General features: G+C 39.8%; 2 protein-coding genes across 2 annotated transcripts; one reads left to right on the top strand and one right to left on the bottom strand.

Moving 5' to 3' along the window:
• Positions 1–903: 903 nt before the first annotated feature.
• Positions 904–9,216, top strand: LOC115920512 (leucine-rich repeat serine/threonine-protein kinase 1-like). Its single transcript, XM_030976340.1, has 8 exons — positions 904–1,119; positions 2,206–2,374; positions 3,733–4,003; positions 4,571–4,801; positions 5,699–5,931; positions 6,258–7,144; positions 8,046–8,384; positions 9,196–9,216. The coding sequence occupies exons 1-8, from the start codon at positions 916–918 to the stop codon at positions 9,214–9,216; spliced, it is 2,355 nt and encodes a 784-aa protein (XP_030832200.1). The 5' UTR covers positions 904–915.
• Positions 9,217–9,438: 222 nt separating this feature from the next.
• Positions 9,439–13,638, bottom strand: LOC115920511 (uncharacterized protein K02A2.6-like). Its single transcript, XM_030976339.1, has 2 exons — positions 13,589–13,638; positions 9,439–12,985 (listed from the first exon to the last, which is right to left on the bottom strand). Exons 1-2 carry the CDS (start codon positions 13,636–13,638, stop codon positions 9,439–9,441), a joined length of 3,597 nt encoding a protein of 1,198 aa, XP_030832199.1.
• Positions 13,639–15,579: the final 1,941 nt, after the last annotated feature.

Here is a 15,579-nt window from a genome sequence, read left to right as displayed (position 1 = left end):
TATGTGTGTGTATGTTCAACAGGGTATCTCTACAAATACATTTGCTTTGAGATGATAGGCTACATCAATTAGCTTTAATTAAAATGCAGCGTATATGTACATACATTGATTGCTTGTTATCGAAGTAAAAATCGCAAACAGCCAATCTCTTGTACACTTTTTTTTTATGAATCACCCTGTATAAATGTATAAATTGCTCTGCCATCTAAAACCACGTTTAGAATTATCAAAATATATATCATATATATCATAATTATCTGGTTAAATAGAATCAGAAAAGCGTTCTTAATGCAGCAATAAAACATGACAAAGTATACATTTTCACATATTCTTAAAGCAGAAAACGTCATTTTGGCGGCCATTTTGTTTTTGCTTATAATCACAAATTGCTAAAGGCGATATGATGATAGGTGACATCAATTAGCTTCAATTAAAATGCAGATTATATACATCACAAAATATGTTGCCAGAGTGTGTATACATTGATTGCTTGTTATCGAAGTAGAAATCGCAAACAGCCAATCTCTTGTACACTTTTTTATGAATCACCCTGTATCAATAATGTATAAATTGGGCTCTGCCATCTAAAATAATATTTAGAATTATCAAAATATAGATCATATCTGGTAAAAGAAATCAGAAAAGGGTTCTAAATGTAGAAATAAAACATGACAAAGTATACATTTTCACATATTTTTAGAGCAGAAAACGCCATTTTGGCGGCCATTTTGTTTTTGCTTATATCTCAAATTGCTCAAGGTTGACAGAGCTCCAGTTTTTTGCTTGTTCACAGTGGATACCTAGACAATCAGAATCCATGAAAAAAAAAACTTATTTCACCAAAACAAGGTTAGGCCCCAAATCCGGGTTTGGCTGCCGGACTATCATGATGTGGTTCAGAATTCTCCTGTTGATATGATTGACCTAAGGAGTCAGCTTGATGAGATGCTGAATGTTGGACCAGGATTCCCATCGGTTGCAGGGACAGTTGAGGTAGATGCTAGAGGAAGTAAGAACAGTGGCATGGCTGAGCTGAGACGGGTCATCTATGAGACTGCTATGAAGATGGAGTTCCGTCATACGAGACCTGCATATGTGGAGAGGCTTATTGGGAGAAAGGTAAAGTTCCATTATCGTAATATACAAATAATGCACTGCAGTGAGGGCATTAGTAAGAATTACCCACACAAGGTACCTTTGAAACATTCTAACACGCCCGAGGCGATAGCCGAGGGTGTTTCGACTGTTTCAAAGGTACCGAGTGTGGGTAATTTTACTAATGCCCGAACAAAAAGCTGTGTATTATTTGTTTTATAAAATTATGACGTGGATCCTTGTAATTTGATAAATCACCCTCATCTCAAAGTTCGTACATTACTAATTCTAGGTCTACATCTGACTATGACTGATCTGTGCGGTTTAAATTCCGCGGCAGCCATTTTCGCGAGTAAAAGTAAAACGATAAATCTCAATGGTTACGATCGCAAAACGTGATCGCCAATGACCGGTCATTACCAATGGATAATGACCGGTAGTTATCCAAATTTCGCGTTAGGCTAAATAAATGCATGGTCACATGTATGCTTTCAACCAATCATTTGATTAGGATCTACGTCATCATTTTATTACATTAATTATCCATTCGATCTTTTACACAGATTAAGGACTCATATCCTAAATCTTATAGATGCTGTGCATTCCAATCAAAAGCATTGTCTGACATGGCCAACAAAAATCTGTCTACCACCTAAATATAGATTAAACCAGTCAATACATAATGTGTGGATTATGCCTTTGTAAATATTTTGATAGAGATGGATGGAAAGGTTGATGCTAGCTAGATCGGGACTCTACTGTCCACTACGTACATACATTCAGTACATTTAAGATTTATAGGCATTTAGTAGTATGTGAACATAGACTGTCATATAATTATGATGTGTTACACAAAGAAAGCAATACATAAAACAATGTACAGGTACAAATATGATTAAACAGACAAAACTTGCTTGTGAACCAATATCTGCGTTTGTTTCAATGCATTAGTTTGAATGCAATTGATTGAATGCAATGACAAAATTGTATCACTCTGTGGCTATTGACCGCTTTAATGGTATTATAGCAAGACTTTTGTTGCTGTTGAAGTTGGATTCTTCTGCATGAAAGTGTGTTTTATGAAAAGAACTGAATGTTTTTACGGTCCAGGTTCCCCAGCCATACTTCAATCTGAAGAAGCGTATCTCGGAGGAGGTTGAAGTGCGTCAGAAAGCTGATCCTCCTATTCTGCCGATCATGACCAAGACTGAGCTAGCTGATGATATAGTAAAACTCATACCTGACAGTGGACTACGAACACCCATTGAATTACAGGAAGGTAACTCGATATTACTTTCATGTTACAACTTTTAGAAGATTTGGGGGATCTCTTTTTCCACATTTGATTGTAAAAAAATGTTTAATGGAAGTGGATTCTTTAAGGAATTTTTTCTGACAACTTATTCGAAGATGAAGGTGGGTAGATCTCTTTTCGTCATTTAATTTTGAAAATCTATCATCGTGCTGGATTCTCTAAAGTGTGTTTTCAATTCATTTATCATGATTTTAGCCCCATGAAGTGCTACTCAAATGAAGGAATGTACATGTATGCCTTCTCATATTGTATAATGTACTTCTTCTCTTGTGTATTGATTGGTAGCCTATGCAAATGGGAGTGTTCATAAAAACAAAGATTGATAGTTCATTGTTGAAGAAAAAACTCATTAAAATAGAAGTTCTACATCAGATTTGGACTTATACTATATGGTAGGAAATTTATGCCCCTAAAAAGTCTTGAACCAGATGTAAAATTATGAGTATATTTTCTCTTGAATAATAAACTATCCAAAAATTAATTATCTAGATTTGTGACCAAAATTTGCACATCCCAATAGATACCACACAGTGCTAGAAACGGTGAGAGCAACAGTAGTATAAACGGTCTTCCATATTTCAAGTCCAACTAAAGTTGAAATTTGTCTTTATGAAAGACTCCCAGGTGTAGTTGGGGTCCACACATCTGCATTTCTATCAAAGTAATCATTGTAGCGGGTTTGACTGTTCTGAATGGGTTTAATACAAGTCAATCTAGAACTGTAACAGGCTGTCCGGCCAATGTTAGCAGCTAGGTTAACTCTTTATCAGCATTGGTTGACCAATGGAACACACACTGGACTGCCACAGTTGACATTTGGCACACATACGGATTATTTATAATACATGTATACTCCAAACAATATACATTTGCAGCAGTACTGGATTCCCATCCATGCCAAATATAATGTTATCTTTCTGTGGAGGTTGCCTCTGTATGTATAGTATGACTGCATGATGGGTGCAAGGGTGTGTGCATGAGTGTGTGTATGGGTACCGAGAACACTCAAAAGAACTTTACCGTCACTTTGGCAACCACTTGAAAAACAAGGACGTCCTCGTTTTGAGAACACTGTAAATTGTTAAAAATTGGAGGCCCTTTCTTGTTAGTTTATTTGGGTCCTCGTTATGCGGTCAATTTTCATATCGTCCTCGGGATGTAATATTCCTACATACATGTATCCTTGAACATGTAAACATGTTGATGTGTACATACCAGTCCTAAATATACACCAAAACATGTAAATGTGTATGTATGTGTCTTCCAAAATTGCTTATTATTCAACTGACATAAAATACATACTTCTTTTATTTGTCCATCAGCAATCCTTTTCCTGCATGAGATTGGTAGCATCGTCCACTTCACTGATCACCTGAATGGTTTGAATGACCTCTACTTCATTGATCCAGTATGGCTAGCCTGTACGTTGCAGAGGGTTACTGCACTACCCATAGGGAGTCTTAAAGGAGGCAAAGTCCACGTAGAGACCCTTAGAGAGCTGAGTAAGAAGAGTTCCATTGAAGAGGATAAGTTTGAGCAGTATCTTCAACTCTTAGCTCGCTTTGAGATTGTGGTTCCAATCTCACATCACTGGTAAGACATAGTAAGCTTTTGAACAGGAATCTGACCTCTCAAGTATAGTGTATATATGAATAGTAAACTTTCCAGTACTGAGTTCAATTAGCTCTTCGATAGTAACCGGAGCATAATATTTCTTCGGGTCAACTAATAGATTTACCTTTTACATTATTTGAAAACAGGCCTTTTCACGTTCAATATATATTTACCATCCACTGATTTGCTTGTTAAAATTACAATATATTCTAACTTTCATTATCCTGGTTTTAAGGAAGTAAGACAATAAACGTAAGAGTAGTTTAACTATTTGTCTGCGTTAAAAAAAAGGGTTTAAAGCTCATTCAGATATATAACCGGCACAGACAAAAAAAAGTGTGAAGCGTATAGCACTTTATGATTTACTGCTCCATATCTGGAAAAGTCTTCAGCTAAAATCGACTGGATTCGAATTTCACAATGGAATAGCTACAAATAGATGACTGATACAGCATAGAGCCATGAGAAAGTGACTAAAAAAAACCTGAAATGATATATCTATGCATGGAATCCATTCACAGTTGTATTGTTATCATAAACATCAAGGTATTTGGTACCTGCCCGCCTCCCTCGTGACAACCCTGGTGTGATGCTGTCACCGCACAACACCGACGATGCACCATTCCACTATCTGAGGAGGATTTACAAGATGCCCTATCTACCTCCAGGATTCTGGATCAGACTGGTGTCACGTCTTATTGCTGATCTTCAGATGCGTGATAAGAAGAAGAAGATTAGTTCAGCAGGAAACGAGAGAAATCTCGGCTCTTCAAAGAGGTTAGAACCGTCTCATAATAATAAACAATGGGAAGTGATCCATGAGAAATTAAAATGAGATTCATTTCTTACTGGGATAAGGTAATTTAAGTGACTATATGTCATGATCCGAATTTTGGGAATAATTTTATATTTCAAGTTGACCTGCTCCCCTCTTATCACAGCTACTATAAAAGTCTTATTAATACAAAGTTGTGTTTGGGTAGTTAGAGTATTTCTGCTTAAACTCATAAGCTTTTTTTTTTACAAAGGATGCACAAGATTTGAAATGATCAAGTCAAAAATGAAAAGCAAACGTGTTGTACAGATAGGAACAATTAACCTAATCCTTTGCCTGAATAGTTTTGGATTTGTGATGCAAAGCTGATCAATCTTAATTCCTCACATTTTTTGTACAAACTGCTTATTAGATGTTCATCTTGGTATGTGTACACTAAAGTTTTTCTGCACATAGATTACAGACTTTTGAACCCTTTTCCGACAATCATGACACAGTTCGTGGTTTAGCAGTATAACTTTTCATTCAGAACCCTAAAAAGCCAAATGCATAAGTACAAAGGGCAAAGATTTCTGATTGACAATTTTTTTATTCATGGCTATATTGTGTTTGATGCCAGGAATTTTTAGAAGGAAAATAGGTTTTAAAACGGGCAACACGTTTAGAAATTTGAAATTTGAAAAATTCGATCAAAATTAGCCATATTTTTAACTTTTCGACAACATTTTCGCCCCATGTAAATTGTTTTTGGAGACATTGAATTTCATTTTCAACAATGTAGCAATGAAAGAGAAATATTATTGTTGCCGATTACAACAACAATATTTCATCAATTTAGACCTATGAATAAATCTTGTCCTGAAAAGGTTAACAGATGATGAAATGTTTCCATTTCAAAGGAAGAGCAGCATCTCGGAGGCCATCAGCTTCCACCAGACAGAGTCTATCTACTGGAGGGAAGGAATATTCTTCAGGCACAATACTGGACAGATCCTGGTGCGCTCAATGGTCTTTCCTTCAACTGACAAGTCTCCAGGAGTGGACATCCTCATCAGCTGCCAAGAGGGCCACTTCTCTGCCATGGGATGCGTGGTGGACCAGATAGAGGGTCTTATCAAGGACTGGTATCCAGGTGAGTCATATAGATGGGGTGTGTCATATATTATATTAGTGTCTAGGTTAGTGATAGACGGAGTAAGTGGAGTAAGAGAATAATGGGGTAAAACTATGACAATGTTATAATGGTATACACATGCATTAACATAATTATTAATGGCTAATTTACTATCATATAAAACAATATGTATGGTCAATTTCATGCATCAGTTGACAGCAGCTTTTTATTTTCCCTAGGTTTGTGTACATCAATCCATGAAAGCATTCAGCCGAAGGTCCAGAGACTGGTTCCTTGCCCAATCTGTGTAATTCATGGACCTGATGATTTTGAACCTGTGACAGAGGATTTACCTCATTGCTACACAGTAGAGGAACTGGCACAGACATATGTCCGTGGTGAGACTCACATTACTGCATGTGCCAACTCCAAGGAGAAGCCCATCACAATTTCCGTTCTTATACCTGACATGTTCATGAAAGACCTTAGCATCAGGCATTTCAAGCAGGAAGACTTCACGCTGCACATGGTGTCAGGGCAATCTCTAGGACAGGGTGGCTTTGGCGAAGTATTCAGGGCAAAGTTCCGTGGAGAGACTGTAGCAGCCAAGACCATGCTTCCATCACGACTCTTAAAGAATCGGATGTTCTCTTCTGCTAGTGAAGGGTATGCATCATGTGCATCTACATCTTCCTCTACGTCGAACAGGACGGGAGAATCCACTTCAACGGAGAATGACTCTTTAGAGGCAGCCATGTTGATGGAGAGTTTCCATAAGCTGAGAAACGAGGTTGCAATCATGGCTAAACTCGATCATCCATACATCGTCAATCTTGTCGGTGTGTCCATCAGACACCTCTGCTTTGCAATGGACTATGCACCTCTTGGTGATCTCCGAAGCTACCTGTTTGCTGAGCACCAGTCTGCAAGGCCACACTTTGTGAAGAGGAACATTGTACTGGAACCTGTTCTAAGTAGAATGCTGACGTACAAGATCAGCCTACAGGTTGCATCAGCCGTAGGGTACCTACACAGAAAAGACATCATCTACTGCGATCTGAAGACAGACAATATCTTGCTTTTCTCATCTGATGTCAATGAAGATGTGAATATCAAGCTGATAGACTATGGTATATCTAAGAAGTATGACTTGATGGGAGCGATGGGAATGGCAGGTACACCAGGGTTCTGTGCACCAGAGATCCTGCAGGGCAAGACGTTTGATGAGAAGGTAAGTACTAGGATCACTTATCATTATCAGTATATTGTACATGCACATAGGTCTCTCTGTACCAGCTGTTAATTCATAAATGTTATGATGTTCCAATCTTGACACCACAATCCTTTTTTGTTAGTATTGAATGTTAGCAATTAAGCTCAAATTAAATCTCAATCACATTTCAAGGGATTCTGATCATATGGAATTTTTTGTTATAGCTAATCTATTCTTTTAAGCGGGACTGCACTACTTGTAGCTACTTGCACCCTCTATACAGCCAACAATGCCTAAGAGATACCCGTCGGTCCCCCATCGTCCCCTTTTTCTTAAGTTAATTGAGAGCTGATTTCATGATTCCACCTGCCAGTAACCATGCAGTGCGGTCTAATCCCTCCTTGTCAAACTAGTGCAGATAGACTTTAAAACTTTCGAAGTTTGAAAACCTTTTATACAGGGATGTTTACTATTTTGCAATATTTGCTTTTTCTTTTTATTAGATTCGCTTTGTTTTTTCATGTATTTGACTTTATATTATCAATCTCTTGTATTATATCATTTGTAATCGTATCATATGATTTTGAGTTGTAAAATAGGAATCAGAATCATCCAGTGATATTATCCAAGCAGGTGGAAAAAAAAAGTTTCACCTACAACTGCCCGAACATAGTTCTAAAATTATTACCTTTTTGTCATTAATCGTGAGAAGTTAATAATTTTTAAAATATTATTGTAAAACCCTTTTTTTTGCTCCAAATACACTATAGCTTCCACTCATTGGAAATCCAAATGTTGAGAAATTAAATTTACCCATTTGTATGGCACTGTCACATAAGAGTCAGTTTTAAGGGAGATCATGCATGATTTTAAAAAATCATTTAGAGTTAATGTTCTAATGGTGATGTTATTTGACCAGGTGGATTGGTTTTCTTACGGGATGTTTCTATATCATCTGATGACCGGCTTGGTTCCCTACTATGATCAACACAGTCGCATTGAGATTGAGCTGGCCGTCAACGAGGGTCGCAAACCAACTTTCAACTTCCATGAGTATACGATGCCCCCTAAACAAGTCTTCCCTGCCTTGGGTGCATTGATGGAATCCTGCTGGCAAAATAAACCTGGAGAAAGACCCCATGGTGAAACCACTCTCCAGCTCTTATCAGAACCAAGCTTCTTGTGTCTCAGAAGAGTGGTCGAGGTAGAAGAAGAAGAAGGGGTTTCTTTGGCATTCAGTCAAGGGTCACAGGATGAGGTAAGAACTTTAGACTAGCCATAATTAATTACACATCAATTAGTTTAAGATGTGATAACAACATATAACTTGTTAATGGCAGAGAGGGAGAATTTCCAAGACCCGTTTTCTAGATAGAATCATTATCGAACGTTGTTCTTATAAACTATCCTATCGATATGCGTAACCAGTAGCCAATGTGTCAGTAATAATCAGGGTTTGTTCATTTGAAAATGCCCAAAATTTCAGATGATCTTAAATAATTCTCTCTACATCTATGTGGAAGATGTATCCAAGAGTGTAAACATGTGAACGTTACAGTGTGATTGACTGATTGACAACATTGCACCACATATAGGTTGTTAAACTATTCGAATGCGAATGTGACATATTTCCCCCCATCTTAGGATTGATAGGCCATGCAAGCATTCTTTCTGTTTTATGCTTTTGTTTGACTCTACATAATAGGCAATAAAGTCTGTTTAAAGTTTACAACTTCAACTGGTTAGTGCTTTATTCTAGTAATCTTCATTCTGGTTGTCAAGTCCGTACATAACACAAGAGGGCGCACTGCCACTCTAAACCATATATAACATCCTTCCTTCTTTAAGAAGTTAATACCTGTATATTAGTTTGTCGGCCTGAAATGCATATATGAATGCCCATGTCAGTACACATAAATCTAATTATAAATCCTCTGGAAATATCTGTGTTTATAGAAATAGTATCATAATAAATCAACTTCAGCATGGATGCATAATTACACTTGAGTGGTTTTGTTGTTCTTTTGAGACAATACATATGAGCTTAAATTCTGTTTTCTCTCGATTAGTCCTTTGGAACACTGGCTTAGATTATGTATCATCTTCATCAAATTTCAAATAGATCCAAAATCAAATACTTTTGTTTTGATTTGTCTAAACAACATCAACCAATCAATATAAACAACATACTAACTTTCTTTCTTGTTAATTAACAGGTGACTTTCCTGTATAAACAATTAACTTTCTCTTAATGAAACAAATATATAGTTGTCTGTCTACATCTATATAAAGTAGTTACACATAATGTTTATTTAATGATAAACAACAAAATCTTTCATGTGAGCTGGTGGATGGCGAGCTCTGGTACTACGGCGAGCTGGTCTTGGTGGTTCTTGAGTCTCTTCAGCGAGCTGGGGTTCGCGAATATCATTATTTGCTTCGCGACGAGGAGACTTCGCTACGTGATCTGGTGAATTTGTGTCGCTACGCTTCGCTTCGGATGTTGATGGCTCTGGTTGTTCGCGAGTTACGCTAGTAGGCGTGGAGAATATATCTGACTGGTCACTGAATGTGCTACTACATGTGCGCAAGTGCTTCCTGTTTCGTCGAACTATATTGCCATTCTCTGACCTGACTAGATATGATCTGGAATCAACTTGTTTCTCTACTCTCGCTTTGTGCCATCGCTTACTCTGTGCGTTAGACTGCGGCTGAACACGAACAATATCTCCGCGTTTCAATGGTGGTAGCTCTTTCGTGCTCTTATCGTAGTACTGCTTTTGCTTCTTCTGCTTTTCCGCTTTCTTTGCGACAACTCTATTTTGTGTGCGTGGAATCAGAAGCTTGGACGCGGTTGGTACAAGAGTGCGAGTGCGACGACCATACAGGCGTTGAGCTGGCGAGCTATCAAGTCCTGCTGTGGGTGTGTTACGCCAATTTAGAAGAGCTAGCTGAAAATCTTCTTGAGCTTCAGTTGTCTTACGTAAGAGACCCTTCGCAATCTTGACGGCACTCTCCGCTTTCCCATTGCTCTTGGGATAATATGGGGAACTCGTGATGTGCTCAATCTCATACTCCTGCATGAAGGTCGCGAAATCTTGAGAGTTAAATGGGGGACCATTGTCCGACATAATGGTTTCTGGGATACCGTGACATGCGAAAATGCTCTTTAGTCGCCTGACGACTGCTCTGGTATCTTTCTTGTGTGGCAGAGGAAGAACTTCGAAGTAGTCTGAGAAATAGTCCACAACACAAACATAGTTCTTGTTGTTCAACTCGAATAAGTCTATACCGAGTTTCTGCCACGGACGTTTCGGCAAGTCATGATTGATCAGAGGTTCACTTCTTTGCTTCGGAGCAAAGGTTGCACAGACTTCACAGTGTGAGAGATAGTCTGTAAGATCGCTTGTCATCCCTGGCCAAAATACACATTCTCTGGCCCTTGCGAGTGTGGCCTGTATTCCTGTGTGTGCGCTATGAAGTCGCTGTTTCACACGAGGTCTCACTTTGACAGGAATTACACACCGCTGTCCGCGGAAGATTATACCCTCATCATACGTTAGTTCATCACGGATGTCAAAGTATGGAGAAGTCCCAGGTGGCAGACGAGACTTGTCTTCGGGCCACCCCTCAAGGATCAGTCCCTTTACCGCTTGTAGGCTTTCATCCTGTTGCGTTTCAATCCTGATGAGCGCTAACGTCTTCTGCGACACCGCTATGTCCTCAAGCATGTGAATGCTTTCAACTTCTTTCTCTATCGGCGATTGCTCGGAGTTCGGTAAGTATGCTCGCGACAGGGTGTCTGCTAGGTACATCTCTCTACCCGGCTTGTAGAAGATCTCTACATTGTACTGTTGCATTCGCAATAGTAATCTTTGCAGTCTCTTTGGTGTAGAAGCCAACGGTTTACGCGTTATTGTCACTAGCGGTTTGTGGTCTGTCCAAAGGATCACCTTTCTACCGTACACGTACTGATGGTTTCGTTCAAGTCCGAAAACTTGCGCAAGAAGTTCCTTCTCGATCTGAGAATATCTAGTTTCGGCCTCAGTCAACGCTCTACTTGAGTATGTCACCGGTTGGTCATTCTGAGTCAACACGAAACCCAGGCCCTTTTGTGAGGCATCACCTTGACCCTCTACCGGCAACTGCTGATCAAAGTATCGGAGAACCGGTGCTTCTGTAACAAGTCCTTTGATCGCGATGAACGCTCTAGACTGTTCTTCTCCCCAGTTCCAGGGAGTGTCCTTGTGGGTCAACCTACGTAACGGTTCGCTGAGCCCCGACAATGATGGCAAGAACTTTGCTAAGTATTGAACCATTCCCACAAATCGCTGGATTCCAGGTATATCTACTGGCTGTGGCATGTCAACGAGAGCTGCGACTTTGCTAGGATCGGGCCGAACACCTTCCTTGGTCAGTCGGTGACCAATGAACTGCACCTCCTTACATTTGTACTCAAGCTTGCTAGAATTCAGCTTGATGTCTCGCTCGCGACATCGGCGAAGGAAACTAGTCATGTTACGATCATGGTCTATGCAGGCCTCTGCATGTGTCTCACCCTGTCCAGTTATGAGAATGTCATCTGCTATGACGAATACTCCTGGTAGGCCTTCAAGGCACTGATCTAGGCGCTTCTGGAAGAGCTCAGGCGAAGGTGATAGACCAAAGGGTAAGCGAAGAAACCTATATCTACCCCAAGGTGTCTGAAATGTTGTAAGCTTGGATGATTCTGCGTCCAACTTACACTGTAGAAAACCTTCCTTCAAGTCGGCCTTGCTGAAAACTTTCACATTCGCTAACTGTGGTAGGACATCATCAATCGTTGACAATGGGTAATGCTCACGCTTCAACGACCTATTAAGATGTTGCGGATCAATGCATACTCTCAATTTACCACTTGGTTTCCTAGCTACTACAAGACTAGATACCCAATCACTAGGATCTTCTACCTTCTCAATCACCTGCAGCTTTTCAAGCCTACACAACTCTTCTTTCAAATCTTCTTTAATTGAAAGAGGGACCCTTCTAGGGGGCATCACTACTGGCTTTGCCTCAGCCTCTAAGGTCAAATGAACTACTCCTGGCATGTTACCCAACCCTGTAAATACATCCTTGTATGGGATCAGAATATCATCATTAGCTACTGCATGAACAACTTCAATATTTTCATACTGTACTTTGATCAACTTCATCTGCTGGCCTGTACTAGCTCCCAACAGTGGTCTTGTGACTTCGCCCTTCACAACAACAAATGGAACTAAGTACCTCTTGTTATTCTTTACATTCCTAAGATGCAACTTGCATTTCCCTGCAACTGGTACTGTTCCTTGACCATACACAATCAGAACCTGATTTGTACTAGTTAACTCTGTCCCAGATGGAACATCTTCTAGATGGATAACATTACATGTCGCTCCACAATCAACCTGCATACCAATCTCGTCTTCGTCATTGATTCTAAACTTTGCAATGATCTTTTTCTGATAATTTGGACTCTTACTATCAGCAGATACCTGAAATGCTTCATCTGTGCCTATCAGAGAAACATATACACACTCTTGTTCAGAATCTTCATCCTCTTCAATTGTCTCTACTCTGTGAGCCTTGTTCTTATTCTGTCTACATTTCACAGCGAAATGATTTTCTCTTTTGCACAGCTTACACTTTTGGCCATAAGCTGGGCATTTTGATTTGTCTTTTTCATGCTGCTTACCACAGAAACCACAATTAATCAATTTAGGAGCTAGCTTCTTGCCCTTACCCCCACTATGCTTCCAAACCTTTGGTTTATGGGACACTGCATAGGCAGATACTGGTTCCTGCATGGCTTTGCTCTGAGCTTTGGATGACTCCATAGCTCTGCAGATATCCAAACAACTAGACAGAGTAAGATTTGGCTCTTGCAAAAGACGTTTTCTTGTATTATCGTCTCTAATCCCTAGAACGATTCGATCTCTGATGAGGTCATCAGTTAGAGTACCAAACTCACAAGTACTTGCAAGAGACCTTAACCTCACATAATAATTCTCAACTGACTCATCAGTATTCTGAACACACTTATTGAACTGATATCTTTCAAAAGTAATGTTTGTTTGCCCGACACAATATTCAGACCAGAGTTTTCTTATGCATTTATAACTCTTTCTTTCCTCCTCATTTCTGAAAGGGAGGCCTTGTTGAATCTCCAATGCATCAGTTCCTAGTGCCGTTATGAAATGTGCCACACGAATTTTATTACTTTCGTGTTCTAACCCAGTTATGACCTCATAACTGTCCCACATCTGGGTGAAAATACCCCAGTTTTTCTTCATATCCCCTTTTACCGAAAGAGGTCTTGGGAGTGGCACATTTGTTCTACTTGTACTGCCCGGCCTATTTCTGGTCCTAACACTATCATTATCAGTATTGTTATCACTCAAGACCTGACCCTGGTTAGTCCCAGTTTCATTTACTCCTTCTGACTCTTCACTTCCCCTCTGGGGAGGATCTTGTACTGCCTCAGTGTTAGACATGGTTATCTCTACCGCCTATACAATTACACTTACAGTAACAAATCAGCAAATTCTAATACGGAGTAAACTATACTGCTAAACCCACTGAATGAATGAACCAGACTGATTGGACTTATCGAGTATTAATTCTGATATTAATGCACTCTTTCCATAAATCCACACCATTTCATTCCAAACAATGCACACGTAAAACAACCAAAATAACTAAACATCGTAATTATTATTGATAGTTCACAGTACATCGACTGACGAGTCAAGTCTATTGCGACAATGTTCATAAGTCATATTCACCGCTGCTCAACGACGTCGCGTTTATGGATGCTATGCTACGAACCATTCGCTAATCTGTCCACTGTACGACGACTTCGCGTGTACTCGGTTGCTGCAAACTTGCTCGGAACGTGAACAGTTCGACTCTGTAAATCATTCTTCCTGGCTGTACGCCGATTTCAGGAATGAGTCCATGGTCACTACACTTCTGACACCATGTTTTATGCTTTTGTTTGACTCTACATAATAGGCAATAAAGTCTGTTTAAAGTTTACAACTTCAACTGGTTAGTGCTTTATTCTAGTAATCTTCATTCTGGTTGTCAAGTCCGTACATAACACAAGAGGGCGCACTGCCACTCTAAACCATATATAACACTTTCTACCAGAGACCAATTGTAGACTGCCTATTAGAAACTTGATGATTCTTGATTTATCTTTCAAAACGTTAACAGCCCCTTGATACCCCCTTTAATGGCCCGGTCACACTATGACGTTTTAGAGAGCCTTATAGCTAGCGCATACACAAAATCATGAAATAATGTCAACACGTCGGCATACGCCCCCCAAAAAACATCAACAATTCTGCAGCATGAATAATTTGGGCGTATGCATAACGTATTGAACGTATACATATCGTATGTCTAACCTATTAGTAACCTATCACTAACTTATGACAGCGTATGGCAGCGAATCACAGCGTATGGCTTATGAGAAAACTATGCGCAGCGCGCTCGGCGTGTTGCCGAAGATCACGTGATGTTCTGCATAAATACGGCGCTGATCTCTACAGAACCGCGTTCATTACATGCTTACATTGTGCAAAACGCCTATACTACGCCAGTTATACGCTGGAAACACGTTCATTAAGTTACTCCGTCGTCAGACATACGTCGAATACGTCTGAATACGTCAATATGCGTTGCAGATACGTCAGATATAGGTTAGATATAGGCTAGAAGTAAGTTACTCATAGGTTATCAATAAGTTGGCTATACGGTATACCTTCATGCCAACTTATGTTGACGTATGAGTTATCTACCTCTAACGTATTTAACGGGTATCTAGCTGATGTGTAGCGTATGCCTAACGTAAGCCTAACCTATGAAGAGGACGTCGGCATACGCACAAAAATTGTGAGCATGCACTAACATTTATTTCGGCCTCTGCGTACAACAACGTATGCCAGCTTATACCATCGTGCTTTTAACGTATACAACTTAAACCAAACCTACCCCTAACTTATGTAAACGTGCACTAGCGTTAGTGAACTTTACATACGTCGGCATACGTAATACTGCTATACGTTATAATGAGACCGGGCCATCACGGAGCAAACCCTTCAAATGGGTATCTCACTGAGCGCCGTGAGCGGCGAATGCTTCAGGGCCTATCTCACTGAGCAGCGAATGCTTGCGAACGTTGCGAATTTGGATTCGCCAACTTTTCTGACGAATGTTGGCGAAAATCAGCGACATTAAGTGACGTTTAGCGACAATTAGCAACATTTGAGCGAATGTCTCCGAAAGTGTTTGCGAAAGGCAGTTGGCGACTATTAGCGACTGTAAACAAATGTTAGCGACAACTTTTGCGAAGATTAGCAACTATTTGCCAATCCTTTGCCACTGTTTGTGAACGTTTGAGACCTCTTGCTAACTACTGGTACTCAATG

This window comes from Strongylocentrotus purpuratus, unplaced genomic scaffold (genome assembly GCF_000002235.5).
Source record: "Strongylocentrotus purpuratus isolate Spur 01 unplaced genomic scaffold, Spur_5.0 spur5_scaffold_9, whole genome shotgun sequence".
Lineage (NCBI taxonomy): Eukaryota > Metazoa > Echinodermata > Echinoidea > Camarodonta > Strongylocentrotidae > Strongylocentrotus > Strongylocentrotus purpuratus.
The sequence above is the reverse complement of the archived record's forward strand: the minus strand, read 5'-3'. Positions and strand labels throughout refer to the sequence as shown.

What these genes read in the sequence shown, in the direction of transcription:
- LOC115920512 (XM_030976340.1), top strand. Translation starts at nt 916, where the DNA reads ATGATTGACCTAAGGAGTCAGCTTGATGAGATGCTGAATGTTGGACCA. An exon ending in ACCCATTGAATTACAGGAAG is followed by an intron (nt 2,375 to 3,732) that starts GTAACTCGATAT and finishes TTTGTCCATCAG; the next exon opens with CAATCCTTTTCCTGCATGAG. An exon ending in GTCAAGGGTCACAGGATGAG is followed by an intron (nt 8,385 to 9,195) that starts GTAAGAACTTTA and finishes TCTCTCGATTAG; the next exon opens with TCCTTTGGAACACTGGCTTA.
- LOC115920511 (XM_030976339.1), bottom strand. Translation starts at nt 13,638, where the DNA reads ATGTCTAACACTGAGGCAGTACAAGATCCTCCCCAGAGGGGAAGTGAA. An exon ending in CCCCAGAGGGGAAGTGAAGA is followed by an intron (nt 12,986 to 13,588) that starts GTCAGAAGGAGT and finishes GGATATCTGCAG; the next exon opens with AGCTATGGAGTCATCCAAAG.